The sequence below is a fragment of the Syngnathus typhle genome, linkage group LG13, assembly GCF_033458585.1.
Source record: "Syngnathus typhle isolate RoL2023-S1 ecotype Sweden linkage group LG13, RoL_Styp_1.0, whole genome shotgun sequence".
NCBI classification, from domain to species: Eukaryota; Metazoa; Chordata; class Actinopteri; order Syngnathiformes; family Syngnathidae; genus Syngnathus; species Syngnathus typhle.
This window is the reverse complement of record NC_083750.1, coordinates 7,559,477-7,579,670: the sequence shown is the minus strand read 5'-3', so window position 1 is coordinate 7,579,670 and position 20,194 is coordinate 7,559,477. Positions and strand designations below refer to the sequence as shown.

Sequence of the window (20,194 nt, the reverse complement as noted above, 5' to 3'; positions counted from 1 at the left end):
TCACGTTTCAGAATCCAGTTTTAATATTTTTAAAAGGCACACAATAAGTCAACAAGGCATTTTGGGTGGTAAATTAACACCAAAGAACATTTCATCTTGCAAAAAAATGTATTCTAGAACAAACAACTATGGCCCACGTTTGTTTGAGGTATACAGAATAAGAACTTTTGGAAAATATTTATATTACTTTTTATTATGGCTCAAGTTCCCAATAAGTCAATAAAAAATACTATGTCTTTTGTGTTGCACTTTTGCCTGCTGTCATAATTTTATTTACAAACTTTTTGATACTTACAAATTTGTTCAAACGTGCTGTACGGTCCGGGTTGGATAATTTCTTAACACTTTAACAGGGAACATTTACGAGCTGGGACACATGCAAAGTATCTTAATGGTGGTGGATTCAAAAAGGCACAATATTGTACAAAATAATAATAATTATTATAATAATTACAGTTTCATTTTAAAGCAATTTGTGTAGCACCTTGAGTGTTTTGCGCAAACGCACACCTGTGGTCGAGCGCGTCAGCCCACCACGCCATCAAAAGTCCTTTTTTATTTTCTCTGACTAACTTCTCAGTCATGTGATTGCGACCCCACGGAGGGTTGCCACGACGACACTCGCCACATCTTTCATCTTCTTTGCTTTGCGCCGTCCGACCCTGTCCGTCAGTGGGGGCGGGGGGCGACGGCAGGGGGGCAAGGGGCTTAAGGTGGGAGGCAGGGGTTGGGAGGGGTTTCAGAGAGGGAGGAGGGGGTAGGGGTCTAGCCGAGGAAGCAGACGGGGCCGACTTCAAAGCCGAACCTCTGGTTAGAGTCGCCAAAGTCGTTGAGCATGACATCCAGGATGGGCAGCTGGTCGATGCGAGGGGTGTTGATCTCCAAAACCGTCTTGGAGTAGCCCTGCTTGGACTGCACACACCACATGTCAACGTTAGCCTTTCACGTTCGAAATTTAAATTTGGTTTGAAAGTTTAATTTGTCAATTACAGTTGTTACCAATTGAAATGACAGATGTTAGCAATTGAATATTGTTTGGTTGTGGAGGACTTACAGCGCAGCCGTCGAGGAGCGGCTTGATGAAGGGACTGTTGTCGTATGACATCTCCTCGTCGTTGGAGCCCAGGAAGCGCAGAGCCTTATCGTAGCTGTCGGTCTTGGCGTCGTACCACGCCGCCGACTGGTGGCACACGTAGGAAAAGTTCTGGCGCGCCGATGAGCTCAGAAGCTTCAGGAAGGTCATCTGCACTGCGTTAATACTGTTGTCGGCCACGTCCATGTAGTTGAGCTGCACGGCGAGGAGGAAGACCAAGTCAATGCTGGATAATGCTAACATGCTGCTATTTCTGAAGAGAGTCTACAAGTTTGACTTACAATCTTTCCACGTTTGAATTCACTGAACCAGGAACCAGGCGTCTCCTTGGGCCAATTGGATATTCTGACCTGCGGAGAACACGCGCTGACAGTCACTGCGATGTCTTCATACTGCGGCGCGTTGCGTTCCAACACTCACCCCTGAGGACTTCTTGTCTGGGTTGATACACGTCTCGCCGCCCGCCGTAAAGTTGCAGAACACTTTAATGGCATCTCCGATGCAACCCTGGTTGGGATCGATCCAGTATTCACCTGATGGGGGGGGGGGGGGGGGGGGCAAGCATGAAGATGAAAAAAAAAAAAAACTCACTATATTGGCAAAATATGTTGACGCTGCTAATGCCTACCATCAGGGAAGTCAGGCTGGCTGAGTCGCAGGTCGTTGCAGGTGCGGGCGGGGTTGTCGGCGGTACCCAGAGGGAACTTCATGCGCTCGATGTCCTGCTTGAGGTTGTTGAGGGAGCCGAAAACGTCCTCCATATCCAGGCCGTCAACGCTGTAGTCGTCCGCCGCCTCGTCCGCCTGCTCCTCGGCATGCCGTTTGTTCTTCCTTGACACGTGCTGGATTGGCAGTGACTGGATCATGTCGCCTGCTGGGCCCTGCGGGGTACAAGAAAAACGTTTGGTGTTTTTGCTGTTAGAACAGTTGATGTCAAATGCTAAGAGTAATGCTAATATATTTTGTCCATTATATTTCTTCTAGCATTTGAGTGAAGACTGATTTGTTAATTTCTTGTGCTAGCTCATTAGGTTTTTTTTTTTTTGACACATTAAAACAAGAGAAACTTACAGGAGGTCCAGGTGGTCCCATCACTCCAGGGTCTCCTTTTTGACCTGCTCCACCCTGAAGGCAAAAAAAAGCAGCATCACAAACACTTTAAAAAGAATCCATTACCTGGAATGACGAATGAGTTATTGTTTAAATCTCAACTTACGTTTGATCCCTTGGAGCCTTTTTGTCCATGAGCTCCCTGGTAAATAAAAATAAAATAAAACAGTTGAGATGAGAGAATATGAAGGTAGAAAAGGGTAAGAATAAAATGTGCAAAAATACAACTTACAGGAATACCGGGAGGACCAGGAGGACCAAGAGGACCTTGAGGACCCAGAATACCCTAAGGGGAGACACAAAAGCATACATTAGAATGTCATAACACCATTGTTTGAGAAGTCAATCTAATATGAACTCACAGCTTCACCCTTGCCACCACCAAGCCCCTGCGGTCCAGGCAGACCTCTGTCTCCCTTCTCTCCAAAATCTCCGGGCGGTCCGATGAGACCGATGAGACCGGGGTGACCCTGTCCGTGAAGGAATCGAAACAAACTTACTGAATAAAATAAAACAACTCCATACAATTTGTAAATGATTCTTACCTTCTCTCCCTTGAATCCAGAGGCACCTTTCATACCAGGAAGTCCAGGTGGTCCCTGTGGACAGTTAGGATGATGAGTGTGAATGGCAGTAGAAAAAAACCCCAACCTGCATTGAGCTATTTTTAAAAACTTACAAGAGGTCCAGGAGGTCCATCTTTTCCAGAAGCACCAGGAAGTCCTTGCTCACCCTAAAATGAAATAATATAGCATGTGCATCAGATGCGGATACCATCAAGAGTTTAATCCTCATCACAACCAGTCTTTCATAAATCGAAAATCAAGACCCACAACAGGGCCGGGGATTCCTCGAAGACCCTCAGCACCAGCCTTTCCGGTGGGCCCCTGGGCTCCCACAGGACCGGTCTTTCCAGGAGGTCCTTCGGCTCCAGCTTCTCCCTGCGAGGAAAAAAAAAAAAGAGTGTTAATGTGGTAAAGGCATTTTTTTAGGCATGTCGAATTATATTGTGAGAATTGATTAAATACTAACAGTAGGCATGCTAACAGGAGGCATGCTAACATAGCGAGATCTTAGTAGACAGCGGGCTAAAATTTTCAGGTATTATTTTGAACAAGGACTGATCAAATGCTAATAGGCATTTATTTTGCTCTTAAATCCACATTTTACCTTGGAACCCTTCTCTCCTTGTCGTCCTTCCTGTCCTGCTGGTCCAATGGGTCCCTTCAGGGGGACAAACACACACACAATTATTGATGCCGCTGTCATTTAATCCAATGCCGGCTCGTGCGAGCGGTGACCCTGAAAGAGATTTCCCATTATGTTCTAAACATGCTAAAAGCTAAAAGCTGACCAAACTGCCTCAGGTCATCACCACGCTTGTCGTGAGCTATTAGGCCATCATCAAACATGTGCACGCATTGGCACACATTGAAATTCGACATGGCCTATCTTTAAAATTGTCTCCTCACCCGTTTGCCAGGAGGTCCTGGTACGCCGGCCTCGCCAGAAGGACCTGGGGGACCCTAAATAGAGTAAGAAAAAAAAAAATGGTCACCTACTGTAACATGTTGATAATCTATCTTCAGACATGTCACAACATACCTGTTGACCGGCCTCCCCATCGTCTCCCTTGTCACCTCCTAAACCGTCTAGGCCCTAAATGAGACATTTTCCAAACATTCAAATCAGTGCAAATTTGTTGCTCTGCAAAATATATGGTGCAGAACAATGAGTTGTGACGACATTGGTGCTTTAGCAATCACCACCGCCTAGATTATAACGGATAAATTAGAAATTATTTCATACTTACAGCGGCACCGGGCTCACCAGGGGGACCAGGATCTCCTGGGAAGCCAACAGGGCCCTGCAGAGACAGTGAAAAAAGGACTCAGCATTTGAATTTAGAAAAATTATTGATGTGGTGATATCGAACGGGTTGCACATACAGCGTTACCCTTGGGACCATCATCTCCAGATGGTCCGCGGGCCCCGGCAGGTCCTGCAGCTCCAGGAGGTCCAGCTTCTCCCTTCTCTCCGGTCTCTCCTCGGATGCCCTGGACAAGAAAAACACACCAAAGGGTCATACTGATACTTCAACACCTATTTACAGTATCTCAGATGACATTCGAATTTGGTGTGGCAAGGACTTACGACTGAACCTGGCTCTCCGTGTGGTCCTGGGTTGCCGGCCTCTCCAGTTTCTCCCTGTTGAACGAAAAGCAATAATTTGTCTTATTGGATTGTACACCCTCACGATATAATACAATACGTGGAAAACCTGCTCACCTTCTCACCGACAGCTCCTGGTCCTCCAATTCCACCGGAGGGGCCTTGAGCTCCCTGTGGATGTAGCATACTTTACAGTGAAGCAATAAGAGCAATAAAAGTGTTGAAATTTACAACAGAGAAAACAAACTTACACTGGCTCCACCTGGTCCCTGGGGGCCACGGGGGCCTGGTGGTCCAGGAGGACCCTGTTAAAAGACAGGCATTTACATCATTATTATTATTATTCAGAAATAGAAAAATGCATTTCATTCTCAAACACTTACCATGGCTCCAACGTCTCCGTTCTCTCCCTTCTCACCTGGAGGGCCGGGCAAACCCTGGAAGAGGTGAGAGTCATTTGTTAGAGAAGTGTAGGGCAATAAAAAAAATCACAGTTTTGACCCTTCTGGCAACTATTTTCCTAAAAAGCAACCAGCGACTTTAAATCCTGCTAAGAAACAAGCAATATTAACAGAATGATTTTGCAGATTTTCTTATCTAAAAGGCAAAATCATAATGACCCGAGGTTTCATTCCTGAGTTTGGCGAGCACGGACAGTCAAACGCATCTAATAGCGTGGGGGTCGATAAATAACAACATTGACGCACTAATGGATTAGAAAGATGCACTCTTTGGAAAACCTCTAAAGTGTATGTTTACAAATGCTTCTCTATCTTTGATACATCCACCCTCTCCACATCCTGCACCAAAGATTCAGCTACATGAGAAAAAAAATCATCTATTTATTCACAGCCCACAGTGAAAAAATCATTAGCGCCGTGCTCTGATTTGAGTGGACATCTACTGAAGGGCATTCTTAATTAAAAGAGGGGAGATCAGAGGAGTGCAGGAGGCCCTATTAAAAGTCAATTAGGCTGAATAACGATGTTATTAGGCCCCACTGTCCGGCGGGGGCACGCCGGGTATGGAGGTAATGATTTTTGAAATATTCAAGTTTCTTTCCATAGAAATGTCCTTTGCAAGAGGTGAGCCTGCTTCATCTTTGTACAGCTTTAGTTCTGTAACATAATGTATAATAATTAATAATGCCTTATGAAATAAAAGACATACAGTACTACGTTGATCCCACAAAGATAACCTTATTTCATCCAAAAATTATTATTACTATATATATTTTTTGGTTTAATTTAATTGTCACTTTTTTGTGATTGCAAAATGAATAAAGTGTACTTGTGTTCGCTTCTCGAGCTAGCAACGATCTAGGTAGCCAGTTATAAGGTATCCCTGTACTGTTATTGTGGAAGAGAAATGTTTTCCGTGTGTAAAATAAACTTCGGCCCTAACAACAGTTTGGCAAGACGCCAGGCGTAGCTACGTTAGCGCTGATTGATTTGTAACAGGCTGCAGTATTCTAAGCAGAGGGAAATAGGAGGGGAAACAAACATTATTTAACAAGGAGCCAGGCTTCATGAATAAATGATGCAGGTTTTTGTTCCAAAGTCATGTAAATGTAAATGAGCTGAAATGTCATTTGCAGGAAGTCGTTTGTGCTCAGGAAACAAACGATGAACTAGGTTACCTGTAGTCCGATGGGTCCTGGAAGACCCGGGAAGCCTCTGGATCCTTCGTCTCCTTTCTGGCCAAACATTCCCTGTTGTCCTCGGGGGCCGGCTTCGCCATCGCTGCCCTACACGAGGCCCAAACGAGAGACATATTCGAGGTTACAGAGTCGAGGGGAGGGCCAATAAGAACATTACGATGCAGAAATATGTTCAATCAGGGCGGATGGTTCCCTTAACGAGAAATTGTAAAAAAGTCGTAAAACTACATCTTTACTCTAGAAAAAAGTGAGATTTTTTTTGTAACTTTACAAATGGCAAAAAAATGATAAAATAACACAAAATATTTTTTTTCTTCTAAAGTTTGAAATGTTTCTCCTATAATTACTGGATGCTGCCCACCCAAAAACTTACAAGGAAAAAATATCTTATCTGTAAAACTACTTGGCCTGACCTTAGCAAGAATCTTGTTAAACTTTCCGAATAATAATCAAGAGCGTTCTTGCAGCAGCACGGCAAATGGAGCGTGGACGATGTTGATTTAAACGGACAAATCAATGTTCGTTCAGCTCAGCCGTGCTACCTGCTCTCGGCCACTCTCTACTCGTGTTTATTTTTGTCGTTTTCGCCCCTCACGGATGCCGACTTTTGGCCACTAAACCATTTACCAGATCGTGCCGCTTGTTATGCTCACCCCTCCGTTTGGGTCATCCCCTATTGCCGAAAGCCTTCACGTTAATGAGGCGGACACGCAAGCGAGCGTGTTTGGCGGCTCGCCAACATCAAATGTACTGAGGCGTTTTTTTCTCCCCCGCCAGTACAAGATTGACAGCTTCGGCATGCTGATATGCATCTGTGTTATTTTTATGATACAATGTCAGCGCGGCTCATTAAAAAGTTTCTTGGGTGTGGGACAAAACTCTGAAATCAATGGATGCAATTCCAATAGGATTTATTATGCAAAATGTAACTTTTTCATTGTTTGTATTCAAATGGTTGGGTTTTCAAAAGAGGGGATTGCATAATCAAGTGATTCTTTCATTAGCCGCAGAGTTTTCGAAATACGTGCTAATTTACACTTGCTCTGAATTTCTCCATCCACGACGAGTTTTTCTGTATTAGTTACTCATCAGAATAGGATGTGGTACTCACAGCTGGACCAGGAGCACCGATCACACCCTGAAGACCACTGGGGCCTGGTGGACCCTGTCGGAAGAGCAGTTAGAGAGTTGAGGACAATGACACATCCTTATATATTCAAGCAAATCAAAAGCGAGGGACTTACAAGTTCGCCCTTGTCTCCTTTGCCTCCCTTCTGTCCAGGTCCGCCAACCTCTCCCTGCGGGACGACACAAGATCGGCAGCAGAGCTCACTTCCCTGAATCTATCCACCATCTTTAAAATCTACTTTTCAAAGTCACCATGACCGCGGCTGGCCAGGTAAATATTTCTCCAGAGATTCCAATTTAATTGGCCTCCACAACAACCTTGAAGTGAGTTTTGCACTTAATTGATTGCGGCGTACGTGACGAGGACTACTTTACACCCACCTTGTCACCGTCCTCTCCGGGTGGGCCCTGAGGTCCGCCCGAACCGGGAAGACCGACGGGACCTTGGATGCCATCGCGGCCAGCGGGACCCATGGGACCTTTTTCTCCCTAACACATAAAAGACAGATGAAATGGAGGATATGATCCCCTACGAGAATGGTATGGTGGGGGAAAGCGACTTACAGGAGCTCCCTTTTCACCAGCAGCTCCTGGTGGTCCTTGGGGGCCGTTGCGTCCCGTCTGTCCGATGGGACCTCCGGGGCCGGCCGCACCTCGCTCACCTGGGGAACCCTGTCACATTGAACATGCCGGTCACAACGAGAATGATTCCTACTTTGAGACGGAGATACGTTTCATTCAAGTGGCAAATCATGGTAGCGAGAAAATGGAGTACTTGGATGTGTCTCACTATTGGTGGCATGAAGGCAAAGCTGGTGTATTTGGTCCAAATGATGATATGCCGCAAGCTAAATTTGCCGTCAAAGTAAAAGGATTCGAGCAATGGATGTTGCAATGACACTCGCTGACGTTTCCGACAGCAGCAGGAAGTCAATGTCTCGCCTTCGCCGTCCCAAAATATGCCCAGTAATTTTAGCTAAGTGCCTCATGGCACTCACTCACAGATGATCTTTTCATCTCGGCAAATGGGCCGTCATCTGATGCCGTGACGCTGGAGAGGCGCTTTTAATGGTATAATTGAAGGAAGGCCGCATTTAACGAGCTGACAAAATGTCAGTCAGCTTTCTCACCATTCAGCCGCCTCAGAGGCTTTTAAGAGACACTTATTAATCTGAGCGTGACTACTAATGGGGAGGGTGTCCTTTTCGAGGAACAAACCAGGGAAACTATCTTTCCCCTACATTCCAATTGGAATTAGAACCAACACTACACACAAGAATCATGTAAACGGTGCAAATTACTTACGATGGGGCCGGCGACGCCCTGGGGCCCTTCTCCTCCCTTTAAGCCACCTGGACCCTGAGAGCACACAGAAAGGAGATGTTGGTGTCAGTCCCACAAAGAAATGTGTTGATGATGGGTGATGCTGAATTGTGAAAATTCAAAAATACAGAAAAGCCTCAAATATCAATCTCTGAAAAGATACAGTAAGTCTTCGAAGTGTCTGTTTGAGGTTCATTTAGATAAAAGGTTTTAGAACTTTGGGTCCATTTATTTCAGGATGGAAGTTTGGCTTCTTGGCTCGGCAGCAAGTGCTGCCTCTGCTGCATATCGGGAGGCATGAGGCAAAAGGCAATAAAGGGCTTTTATTACCCTAACTCATTCGCAGGCCTCAGACAGTACCCGCGGGCATGAAGGATGCCGAGCGAGCAGAAGATTCCACACGCAAACTTTTTTGAAAAAGAATCATTGCCTCATATAGTGCTGCTCTGCTTTAGTTTCAGAAACGATATACTGTATGGGTACGTGTGTGTGTTCCTAAAATTTTGCTAGAGAATACATGAAAGAAACAAAAAAGAAACTTTTTTATAAGTGCTTATTTTTTGCACTTGTATGACCATTTAAAAAAAGTCAATTAAGTTTCTATGTTTTTACATGTCAGTGAATAATTCTTACCATGGCTCCTGGAAGACCCCTTGTTCCCTGGAAGCCACGAAGACCTGCAGGACCCGGCTTACCGCTGGGCCCCTGAGGACCTGGATCTCCCTGTAAAGAGGTGAAGTCATGTTACACATGAGGGTAAGCAAAATGGATGCAATGGTTTTAAAATACCGCAAAAAAACCAAAACCCTCTTCATCCTTCAGAATATTCATTCAATAGTGCCAAAAATGTTTTGAGAAAAAAATTAATGGCAAAAACTATTTGGAAGATTTCCACAGGTTTCAATGTGACAATCCAAACAAAAGAACTTTTTTTTTTTTTTTCTTTTTAGATAATGAAAAGTGTTTATTTACCTTTCCACCCTCTTTTCCAGCAGCGCCTGGCAAACCTTGCTCTCCAGGGGGGCCTGGGGAACCAGGGTGTCCTCGCTCTCCACTAGGTCCAGTCTCTCCGGTTGGACCCTGACAACCAACAAGTTATTCAGTTAGTATTTTCATCACATTTCATTCAACATTTCAAAACTTTTCCTTCTACTTTTTCTTGCTATTGGTGCAGATTTTACAGTACGTATCTCACAACAAGGACATACTTGTGGTCCAACCACGCCTCCTGGTCCTGGTGGTCCGGTCTTTCCTTGGAAGCCCTAAAAGAGAAAGAAACAGCTCAGTTTTATTCAAAGTCGTCATGCTAAATTGTTATCTGAGCTGGTGTATGAGATAAAATATTGCTTTGGTTAGTCAGCATTTCCTGGGATGTGCTTTAGCAAAAGGTCAATCGAGAATTCAGAAAGATTAGGATTAACTGACCGTCTCTCCTCTCTGTCCTGGGTGACCTGGCAGCCCGTCTTTTCCTGCGGGGCCCTACGAGTAGGGTGGAGGGTCAAATAGACAGCATCAGAAATGAATATAAAAAAAAAATCTATAAAATAATAACAACGTGAATGCAATTCCTTACATTGGGTCCCTTTGGTCCGGGGAAGCCTACAGGTCCTTGTGGTCCTTGAGGACCCTTTAATAAGAAAAAGTGGTTGGTCAATTAAAAAAAAAAATGCAATTCAATTACAACATGAGTCATTCTTTTTTAAATAATAAAATAAAATAAATGATGAAAGCAGCGCCACTTTCTGGACCAAAATACAAATAAAAAATAGAAAGTGTAACACTAACCCTCTCTCCGGGTGGTCCTGAGGGTCCATCACTGCCTGAGGTGCCCTGAGGGAGAACAAAAAGATAACACATTGTCAACTTCCTGCAATTAAAAATCACATTTAGACTAAATCACACAGTCAACAATTGAACTGGCTTAGCACCTTTGCTCCTGGTTTTCCTGTAGGTCCTCTGGCACCACGCCCACCGCGTGGACCCTAAACACACAATTGCACATACTGTCATTATCGGAGGAACTAAATATAGCGTTGAAAATATGTAAAAAATGAATGCGTAGTGTCCACAAAGCAATTTGATCCCCCTTCAAAAAACACCACTGTTATTGATGTTTGGGCAGCATAAATTATTCATGATTCAGATGCATGAAATTGCCTACCGTTGGGCCGCGTTGGCCTCGAGGTCCGGATTTGCCACCAACTCCCTAAACAGAGACGCAAACAACAACAAAGCATAACAATATGTAAATATATAATTTCATATCAATTGAAGTGTTCAACAAATAAATTAGCTCTAAACTGGTCTTGAGCATCAAACAAAACAACAAAACTGACCCTTGCGCCTTTCTCGCCATTGGCGCCGGCAAAACCGGGGAAGCCATTGGAGCCCTGCAAGAAAAATACAAAGAGCAAATTGAAAAACCGCACAGGTAAAAAAAAAAAAAAAGCTCAGAAGGTACACATGGTGTTTTAAACAATGATTTATCCAAGGAAAATCCACTCGAAACATGTTAGCAATGGAAAAAAAATGAATGAATGACACAAGATAAAATGATTAATGAAAATTCATTCACAATCTAAAGAGAAACTAAATGTATGTCTGGTCAAATATTAATTTCCACCCAATCAGGTCATGTTATGAAATAATAAAGCGCACTTACTTTGGAACCTTGTCTTCCGGGGTATCCGGGCAAGCCGGGCACTCCAAGCTTTCCCTGAAGGACAAAGGAAGAAAAACAAAAAAATCTTTAAAACAAAGTCAACTTTCATTTGGACCTCGATCGTGATGTGTGATTGGATGCTTGACCTTTTCTCCGGCCAGACCGTTGGGACCGGAATCACCATTGGGTCCTGATGTGCCCTTGGGGCCCTCTGGGCCATCCTCACCTCGGGGTCCAGTTACACCTCCCTCACCCTGAAAGCCCCCAAAACAAACTCTCATTAGTATTTACTTTGAGACTTCCTACTTGACAGCATTGGGGGGGAAAAAAAATCACCTTGTCGCCCTTCAGGCCCATGTCGCCTTTGAAGCCAGGGAAGCCATCTTCTCCCTAGATTGAAGATATCAATCAATATTGACGATACTGTACAGTTTGTTGAGAGCCCAATGAACATGAACACAGGATGCATGCGTAATAGCCGACAGTGACCTCTAGTGGCGTTTTGGATTAAAACAGCTAAACCACAATATCTCTTGTTACTCTATTGACATCTGGTGTTTGGGGAAAAAAGTGTAGCATCGTGTTTCTGAACCTTTATTTTCCGCGGGGATGAACAAGAACGTACAGTATGAGTTAATGGGATTTAGGAAAATTTAAAACATTCTGTAAATTCAACACTTAATAAATGAACAGTGATGATTGAAATGAATAATAAATGAAACAATATCAGCAAAAATATTGACATGAAATATGACATGAAATTATTTAAAGGAGTATGCATTAGTATAATGAAATATCATAAATAAATATAAAAACATACTGTAAGGTTTTGAAAATATGAACGTAATGTTGCAAAAACAAACAAAATCGTTCAGTTATCGTTGATTAGGAAGACCATTAATATTGTCTCCTCAAAACAATGTAATTTTTATAAATAATAATCATATTTGTAATTCAATATGCACATTCCAAATAGTCACATTTATGTGACACTTTGTAAAAATAAAGAGGAGGGGGGGATTTTTTGTCTTGGTTAAATACAATCTCCTGTATGTTTACCTTTTCTCCTCTGCTACCTTTTAGGCCTCGGATTCCCTCTGCTCCCTGGAAGAAACCACAAATGCCGTTAATTTGAACGTACTGTATGTATTTATCAGTTTTGTCCAAAATGTGATGAGCGCTCACTTTGACGCCTCGAGGGCCGGGGTAGCCGATGGATCCCATTGGTCCGGGGAAACCCTAAGGACCAGGAAAAAATCTGGTTCATTTGTTATATTTCTATTGATTTCACAGAAGTAAAAACTGGAAGGAAAAACTGACAAGAAGTAGAACTAAATAGTAGACAATGAACAAGTTAGGTGAAATTCATATATACGTAATAAGGACGAGTTGGGCAATGTAGTACTAAATCCAGCAGATGGAAGCGTGCTAAAAAAAAGGCTGTTATATTTAGCCGCAGTGAAAAGCTAACTGCTATTTTTTGTCACTGAACGCTGCCTTTCCCTTTTCCAGCTTGGTGTGGCCTGAGGAATTCTCTGCCCCAAGTTGTCAACCAAATAGTTTAGTCAGTTGACTGGATTATTTTTATTGGGCAGAAATAAATGCGCCCTTTGAATTCTGCCTGGCAACAAGTGACTATTTGAAAGAACCCAAGTAATTCTGTCAATTGACATTGCTGCCACTTGGCTAAAATTGGATTTCTTTAATAATGATTACTGTGAATTCAAAATAAAAAGATCAAATAAGGAATTGGATGAAAAGTTATATACATTTTCAAAATATATAAACTTTAGATTTATATTAAAAAATCTATAAAATAAATATTGAGTTGCCATTTTACATATTTAAAATTAAACTTCCTGGGGTGTAAGCCTATGAAAGTAATTGGTGAGATTTATTTTGCATAAAAACATCACAATCCATAATTTGGCATGGTAACAAGTCCAAATATCACTTACAGCTGCTCCTTTTTCTCCTGGAGGACCCTCTTTACCTGGGTGACCCTAAAAAAAACAAAACACTTCCTTAGTTGGATATAATAATAGTTGTTGCCATTTTTAACGGAATGAGGAGGGAGTTTACTTACAGGAGGTCCATCGGCACCACCAAGCCCGGCCAAACCTTGTTTACCTTGAGGGCCCTACATTCACATGATGAATGGAGAGATACATAAAATACAGGAAGAACATCAAAATCATCTTGGACTTTGTAAAATTACCTAATAAGAATATTGTATATTAGAAATACCGTATAAGGAAAGTATCTGTAGTATGTGCCAATGAGCCAAAAACATAATAAAAGGGAATAGGAAAGTAGTAATATTTGTCATTTGTGGAAAAAGAACTTAACTTTAATTCCTACAAAACCCATCTTAGAGGCTCTACTTATATATACTGCATGTAATTTTATGGCTTTAAATTGAAAGTTGTCAAATGAGAGGCACGCAGAGTCAGACAAGGACAATCTCTTGAAGCTTTCTTCCACAGCAGCCATCTGCTGGAACGCTTTTAAGTCCAAATGGACTTTTTAGACAGAAGAAAGGCAATACTCACTTTTTCACCAGGAGGCCCGATCGGACCTTGAGGCCCAATGAGACCCTGAAAAAGAAAGCGAGACAGAGAAAGAGAGAATGGGTGTTACACACAACGTGCAAAAAAAAAAAAAAGCACCTGTCAAGTCTGTTGCCAGTTTTAATTAGCTTATTTTTGCTCGTTTCATTGCTTCCACATTGGAAGCACTTTAGCAGTGTTTATTCAGACGCGCTCAGCCGCCCATGCAAACGGACTTTTATGATTATTTCTTTAAGTCGCTTGATTTTACTCCCGAGGATTCTATCCCTGAGAATAAGCATTCAAGATCATATTTGACATCCCGTCTCCACCCCCAGAAAAAATAGTATAGTATAGTATAGTATAGTATAGTATAGTATAGTATAGTATAGTATAGTATAGTATAGTATAGTATAGTATAGTATAGTATAGTATAGTATATATAAAAGAATACCACATAAGTCTATTCATAATTAATAATTCTAGATATTGTGCAATTGAAAAATATCCCATGTTGAATTTATTGGTCTATTTATATTGTTAATATGATATTCAAATTTATAGGCCTTTCTGACCCAAGTTATTTTTTTTCAATGAAAGAATGTGATGTAAGAAACTAAACAACGATTCTAATTGTTCATATGAGAGTTAATGAGACAAACGCAGTTTATTGGGATTTCCTGCCACTGGGATCATTAAACTAGCCCAATCGAATCAACGGCATTATTGCTGTTCCTCCTGAGAAGTGAAAAAGTCAACTTCTTGTGTGAATTTCTCAGGCTAAAAAAAGGGGAGGAGATAAGAGAGCAAAGTGTTCGGGCAGACGTTGGATGGGGAAAACAGACGTCTGAAGAGGAGAATCAAGAAATAGCAAAGGGTAGAATTTAAGGCAGGAAGTCAGCATGTCGAGTTAGAAAACAGAGCACGCTGACAAATAGACGGCTGAATGGAGGACTTACATGAGGTCCAGAAAAACCCTGCTGTCCGGGAGGACCTGGCTCTCCTTGTACACCCTAGAAGTACACCGAGGAGCACGTCATTAATATTTGATGTGATTTTGTTGTTTGCAAAACAATACAACATTAACTTTTCATGGAAACGCAGAGAAAAGTCTTTTGTGCAATCCCATCATTGTGTTTCAATTTCATAGGTACAGTGTGTATTTCTGTAACTTCTGGGAGTGGATGACCACTTTCAAATGTGTCACAAACCACACACAGACAGAAAAGGCCTCCCAGAGGGGAAGACTGCTTTAGATGTTCCCAGCTTTGTATAAACAAGTCGTGACAACCTTGAAGGAAAAGAAGACTAACGAAGCATCCATGTGTGAGGACAATGAGGCCCCATGGAGATTAACCAAATAACATGTTGGCTTTATGAATATCTTCATGTCTGTGACTCAGTAACCACGCGTGGACTTCTTGACCCATGACCCCACCCCAATCCATATTCCCTGTAAGACCCTCAAAAAAACTGTCCTTATCTTGGCTGTTTGTTGTAAAACAAAAAATAAAATAAAAAAATCAAGGAAACAAAAAAAAAACCATGGTTCTCACCATATTTCCTTTGGGACCCGCTTGACCGTCAAGTCCAGGAATACCCTGCAAGGAGAAATGTGTAACAGGTTAGAGCTCTTCTCCAGAGAGCAAGGCAAGCACGATAATATAGCGTGAACGTGCGGTGTACGTACGCGCTGTCCTGCGGGACCCGCCGAACCTCTGGGGCCGAGCAAACCTCGAGGACCCTGTGTGGCGAAACAAAAGAAAAGTGCTCGACGGTAAATAGAATAGCAAAGACCACCATGGGTACCAGCAGTAATTAATAGTAGAAATAGTAAAGAGAACCATAAAGAGAATTGAGTCAAACAGTAAATAATATTAAGTATTGAGTACATAAAAAAAAAAAAAAGGACTAAAACAGCAATTTGTGTAATAAAATATACTGTGTTGAAAAACAGTTTGAGTAAAATGGTATAGAAAACAAATATTAACTAAAACAATAAAGAAAATAAGTCATTGAGTACAACATTAAACAGCATTGACTCAAAACGAAACAAGAGAGCGTATTGAAAAAAAGCGTATTGTATAAAACTGAAAAAATATTCAGGAAAACAACACAACGGTCAGAGTTAAGACCTTAAACAAAATAGTGAATAAAAAAATCATCAATGACCCCGCTTTTAATTTTTGATAAAATAGTGAAGAAAACTAACGTAGGAATTGGGACCACAGTGCTCAAACACTGACCTCGTGTGGTCAATAGTGGTATTACAAGCTCAATGAAACATCTCAATTTGGAGACTTAAGTTTGTTTAAGTGCGTGTTTGTGCGTGAGCGCTGTCATGCCGCACACAGCATGAGCCTTTCTGTTTCTCACAGACATTGTTTTTAGTTTTCCCGACCGAGACGGTGCGTTTGACAGCTTGATTTGCTACTGCGTGTCGAAGTTATAGTGCCACATTTTCTTTTCAGAAGGCAATAAATCCACTTACACCCTCTCCAGCCACACCTCTCTGTCCAACCTGGCCGTCTTCCCCCTGTGGAGGCAACGAGAGGGGGGGTTACTGGCTTGGAAACAAAAAGAAGGCTAAGTTTGAATTGGAGGGGATGTGCCGTTGACTCACCCTTGGCCCGTCTTCTCCTGGAGATCCTGGAGGCCCTGTCGGACCGTGCTCCCCCTGGAGAAAAGACGTATCAAAGAGAAGTTGACTAAGCATGGTGGAAGGTGGTGGTGGTGGTTATGTGTGCATGTGTGTGGGGGGAGTGGCAGGCTCACAGCTGTGGCCGAGGAAGAAAAAAAAAAAAAAAGCTGATGACTAGGCAATTACCAAACGATGCAGACTTGAATCTAAAGCACGGGTGACCACATTGGGAGAACATGCTTCCCTGTATTTACATGTCCTCTAAAATGTCCCTCTAAAGGAGTCTTCCACGTCCGCCGCCCAAGCCTCTTTCCCCCCCCAAAAAATGGGTCCAACGACATCACGACACTTTGGAACCAACATCTGACATGGATCAGATGCAGTTTCTCAAAACATGCATCTTAAGTAGATTGAAGACTCTAAATTGTCCATAGGTGTGAATTGTGAATGTGTGGTACTCAGTATCCAGCCTTTTGCCCAGTCCAAAAAAACAAAATGTGGTACTCACCCGATGGCCCTTCTCTCCGGGGAGACCGGGAAGGCCGTCGAAACCTCGGTCACCCTGGAAACGCAGTGAGGTCACAACAGGTGCATCAATGCCTGCGACGACAAATCACGTTACCTTGGTTCCGGACTCTCCTGGCATTCCTCGTGAACCGTCAGCTCCATTACGGCCCTGGAGCAGCACACACAAGCCGCATTGCAAAAATGAGTCAACAACACATCTTTATGGGCTAAATGGTCTCCGTCTATCCAAGCTCGACTCACTCTCTTTCCTGCCTTTCCTGGGGGACCGGTAGGACCCTGAAGACCTCTGGGGCCCTACGGAGCAAACAGACACCAAATATTACATAAGTCAAGTAGAAGGCTTTGTGGGAGATTTCAAAGTAATTTTGATCAAATTTAAGACTGGAGGCCACTTTGATCAATATTGGAAATTATGAGTCAAATTTCAGAATTGTTAGGGCAAATTTAAAATGTTTGTATAGGTTAGGAATGTTTGGCACAAAATTCAATTTAGGCAATTGTTCAAATTTACAATTGTGCTCGGACTGAGAAAAAAAAATAATCTCGAGCAACTGTCAAAACAAACAAAAATCTCACCTGTGGTCCGTTATCTCCGCCGTCCCCTTTAAGACCGGGAGCACCGGGACCGCCCTGTTGAAAAACAAATGAAATGTTTTGCATGTATGCAGTGGCTGAACAAGAAATGCAGTAAATCCTGAATCAGGCCTTTACAATGTAAGACAGAAAGGGAGGGGTCGGGCGTGTGAGACACATTTGGACCGAGACTAAACTAGAGATGACTGTATGACCTCAGCCGCCCAGTGACTTCCACATGTATGGGTGTGTGTGATGATATATGCGTAGCACTCATGACCTCATGTGTGGTGTGGGATCAACAGACAAGATGTGGAGTTTGAAAAGGGACTCACCACAGGACCAGACCGTCCCGCCATGCCCGCTGGCCCTGGAGGACCTCTCATGGCCAGCTGGGGGGGGAATCAAAGAGACATGTAAAACCACTGCTCGCCCGCATAGCACTTGTGGGCACATTTGCAGACTTTCTCACGGAATTGATGTTTCAGTATATGTAGCATTGGAGAAAAATCTTTCATGTCCAAGAATAGACCAAATTCTTCAATGCATTTTTACAACTCGGAAGATGTGGCATCTGTAAAGCTGAGAGTTGGCCTCATCCCTGACGGATGCCGGTAGCTTCTGCAGTTGAGTAATTAAAGACTCCCAGTCTACTACACGAGTCACTAGCTGCACCAACAGGTGTCTGAAAATAATTCAAATGAAGGTTAAAATTTCCAAAGTGGTTAAATATTTTTTTGCTCCAAAGCCAATAATGTGTGGAACATTTGCAGCCTAACGGACTAAAATGGAGCTAATTTTCTAAGGGAAGCTATCCATGTCCTACTCCACCCTCGCAAGGCAATATTATGCCGTTTTTCGGCTTCCAGGTGAGAGAATAATTCCTGCTGATTGTGTCTAGTGCTTGTAAAAAAATAATGGGAACGTGAAGAACATTTTAACTGTTATGTAAAGAGGTTCAGTAGCAGTGACGACTTACCCTAGCCTGGGAAAGGATGGCTTGAGCCTGAGCCTCTTGCGCCGTCACTACGGGTCCTTTATGTGCCTCGCCGCCTGCTCGGAACTGTTGATCACAATGAAAAAGGGTGACGCAACTCAAAAGAATCCCTTGATGACAAATTAAGCAAAGTAGTACAACTTACTGGAAGCATCAGAATGGTACCTGCAGGCCCTGGGACACCGTCTGAACCTGGAATTCCAGGTCGTCCTGGAAGACCCTGTGGAATGACAATAAGTGACTTTCACATACATTTTAACGGTTTTTATAACAGCAATAAAGAGTTTCCCAAAGGGGTGAATTAGAAGTGACTAGTGCTCTTCCGTAACATGTTTTCAAAATAAATAGTGGGGAAAAAAAAATCTTTATAGCCAATAAAGCTTCAAGATTTGAATCAGTGGTTGTTGCATATTCCTTGCAAGAAAAAAGAGACTTGTCTAATTGTAGCTGGATGTGATTTAATAGAGCAATGGAGGCTGCTGTGACTCCTCAAGAGAAACCAGATCAGTGAAGCCCTCCAACGTCTTGGAAAGTGACGTTAAAAGAGGGTTTATAGTGACGATGATGATAATGCGTACAGACGGAGTACTATGCCACAGAAAACCACGGGACTACAGGAAGGAGTCAGGTCTAATCCCCCTGGGCGGGCAAGACGGGTTTCCCATGGGAGGAAGTGACGGGAGGGGAGGAACTTTAAATCCAGAGGGATCACCACATCATGTCAGTGAGTTCACTTTCTTTTTCTTTCGCTTTTCTTCAATTTGTTTTTTTTTGAAAGAAGGATTTTCTATGTTTTTTTTTTCATGTTTTTTTTTTAATTTAAAATGATTAATTAATTAATCGTCAAGGATAAATGGCTTTAATGGACAATCCTTCATTTTTCTTCTTGAAAAAGATACTTCTTTGTTTCTCCCAAAAAACACAGTTTTCTTGAAAAGAAGTATTTTATACTAGTAAAAGACTGAAAATCACGCCAATATGAGTGGAAAATGCGTTTTAAAAGTGCTGTCCCTCAACTCACCCTTGGACCGGGATCTCCATGAGGTCCTGGGGGACCTGGCAGTCCTGGGGTACCCGGGACACCCTGAAAAACAACACAAATGCATACTTTGAGTTCATTATATCCCAAAGCTCACCACAGTCGGCCCATCCAGCACTCATGGTGTATCAGCCAACAACGACAGAAGCATAGATGGCTTCAAAAAGACCTCAAAATACAACAACCCCCCCAACTCTCATCATACTCCACCACTGACGCTCTTTCCATAAAGGCCCCCCTCTCTTTTATCCCCCTTTTTTTAGCTGTTCTCCATGTGTGCAAGGCAGACAGGAGAAAACGTGATACTCACTGCCTGGCCGGGGGATCCTTGGGGTCCTTCTATAAGCATACCCTGAAAAAGAAAAAAAAAGAAAAAGAGTAGATAATACAGTAGCGTTACAAATAACAGACGGCTGCTGCGGGTTTGAGGTCGAGGAATTTACGTATTGCTCCACGCAGTATTTCATCGACGGTTATGTGTGTGTGTGTGGTCAATTTGTTTGGACGGGTTTCAATGCAGATGGTACGGGAGGAGCTAGCATTTCACTTAATATTAGCCTTATATAGTGCGGAAAAAGTTGCTTATATCACATACGTTTAAAATCTTCATTAAATCTCACACTCTGTCTACATTCTATTTGTTAGCAAATTAGCAGCCGCTTGACAGATTAGCTGTCGAAAAGTTCATGTGTTTGACAGCCAAGTCGGTATTGTAGTAG

The 20,194-nt window shown here is 42.7% G+C and overlaps 1 protein-coding gene across 2 annotated transcripts in view; it reads right to left on the bottom strand.

Moving 5' to 3' along the window:
• LOC133165059 (collagen alpha-1(XI) chain-like) overlaps positions 1–20,194 on the bottom strand; it is a 34,927-nt gene continuing 14,733 nt past the window's right edge. For both annotated transcript variants that reach the window (XM_061294439.1, XM_061294440.1), the window contains 58 exons: positions 19,786–19,827; positions 19,458–19,520; positions 18,582–18,656; positions 18,419–18,502; positions 17,775–17,831; positions 17,443–17,496; positions 17,107–17,160; positions 16,961–17,014; positions 16,847–16,900; positions 16,321–16,374; positions 16,189–16,233; positions 15,388–15,441; positions 15,254–15,298; positions 14,657–14,710; positions 13,701–13,745; positions 13,235–13,288; positions 13,107–13,151; positions 12,334–12,387; positions 12,208–12,252; positions 11,485–11,538; positions 11,295–11,402; positions 11,149–11,202; positions 10,823–10,876; positions 10,648–10,692; positions 10,415–10,468; positions 10,272–10,316; positions 10,060–10,113; positions 9,912–9,965; positions 9,695–9,748; positions 9,459–9,566; positions 9,120–9,209; positions 8,469–8,522; positions 7,728–7,835; positions 7,545–7,652; positions 7,280–7,333; positions 7,147–7,200; positions 6,015–6,122; positions 4,759–4,812; positions 4,627–4,680; positions 4,493–4,546; positions 4,358–4,411; positions 4,153–4,260; positions 4,017–4,070; positions 3,809–3,862; positions 3,676–3,729; positions 3,374–3,427; positions 3,037–3,144; positions 2,883–2,936; positions 2,749–2,802; positions 2,566–2,673; positions 2,436–2,489; positions 2,310–2,345; positions 2,165–2,218; positions 1,722–1,974; positions 1,514–1,626; positions 1,375–1,443; positions 1,055–1,288; positions 1–912 (listed from right to left, as the gene is read on the bottom strand). In XM_061294439.1, coding sequence (XP_061150423.1) covers positions 766–912; positions 1,055–1,288; positions 1,375–1,443; positions 1,514–1,626; positions 1,722–1,974; positions 2,165–2,218; positions 2,310–2,345; positions 2,436–2,489; positions 2,566–2,673; positions 2,749–2,802; positions 2,883–2,936; positions 3,037–3,144; positions 3,374–3,427; positions 3,676–3,729; positions 3,809–3,862; positions 4,017–4,070; positions 4,153–4,260; positions 4,358–4,411; positions 4,493–4,546; positions 4,627–4,680; positions 4,759–4,812; positions 6,015–6,122; positions 7,147–7,200; positions 7,280–7,333; positions 7,545–7,652; positions 7,728–7,835; positions 8,469–8,522; positions 9,120–9,209; positions 9,459–9,566; positions 9,695–9,748; positions 9,912–9,965; positions 10,060–10,113; positions 10,272–10,316; positions 10,415–10,468; positions 10,648–10,692; positions 10,823–10,876; positions 11,149–11,202; positions 11,295–11,402; positions 11,485–11,538; positions 12,208–12,252; positions 12,334–12,387; positions 13,107–13,151; positions 13,235–13,288; positions 13,701–13,745; positions 14,657–14,710; positions 15,254–15,298; positions 15,388–15,441; positions 16,189–16,233; positions 16,321–16,374; positions 16,847–16,900; positions 16,961–17,014; positions 17,107–17,160; positions 17,443–17,496; positions 17,775–17,831; positions 18,419–18,502; positions 18,582–18,656; positions 19,458–19,520; positions 19,786–19,827 — 4,116 coding nt within the window. In that variant the 3' untranslated portion in view covers positions 1–765. The remainder of the gene's footprint in view (positions 913–1,054; positions 1,289–1,374; positions 1,444–1,513; positions 1,627–1,721; positions 1,975–2,164; positions 2,219–2,309; positions 2,346–2,435; positions 2,490–2,565; positions 2,674–2,748; positions 2,803–2,882; positions 2,937–3,036; positions 3,145–3,373; positions 3,428–3,675; positions 3,730–3,808; positions 3,863–4,016; positions 4,071–4,152; positions 4,261–4,357; positions 4,412–4,492; positions 4,547–4,626; positions 4,681–4,758; positions 4,813–6,014; positions 6,123–7,146; positions 7,201–7,279; positions 7,334–7,544; positions 7,653–7,727; positions 7,836–8,468; positions 8,523–9,119; positions 9,210–9,458; positions 9,567–9,694; positions 9,749–9,911; positions 9,966–10,059; positions 10,114–10,271; positions 10,317–10,414; positions 10,469–10,647; positions 10,693–10,822; positions 10,877–11,148; positions 11,203–11,294; positions 11,403–11,484; positions 11,539–12,207; positions 12,253–12,333; positions 12,388–13,106; positions 13,152–13,234; positions 13,289–13,700; positions 13,746–14,656; positions 14,711–15,253; positions 15,299–15,387; positions 15,442–16,188; positions 16,234–16,320; positions 16,375–16,846; positions 16,901–16,960; positions 17,015–17,106; positions 17,161–17,442; positions 17,497–17,774; positions 17,832–18,418; positions 18,503–18,581; positions 18,657–19,457; positions 19,521–19,785; positions 19,828–20,194) is intronic.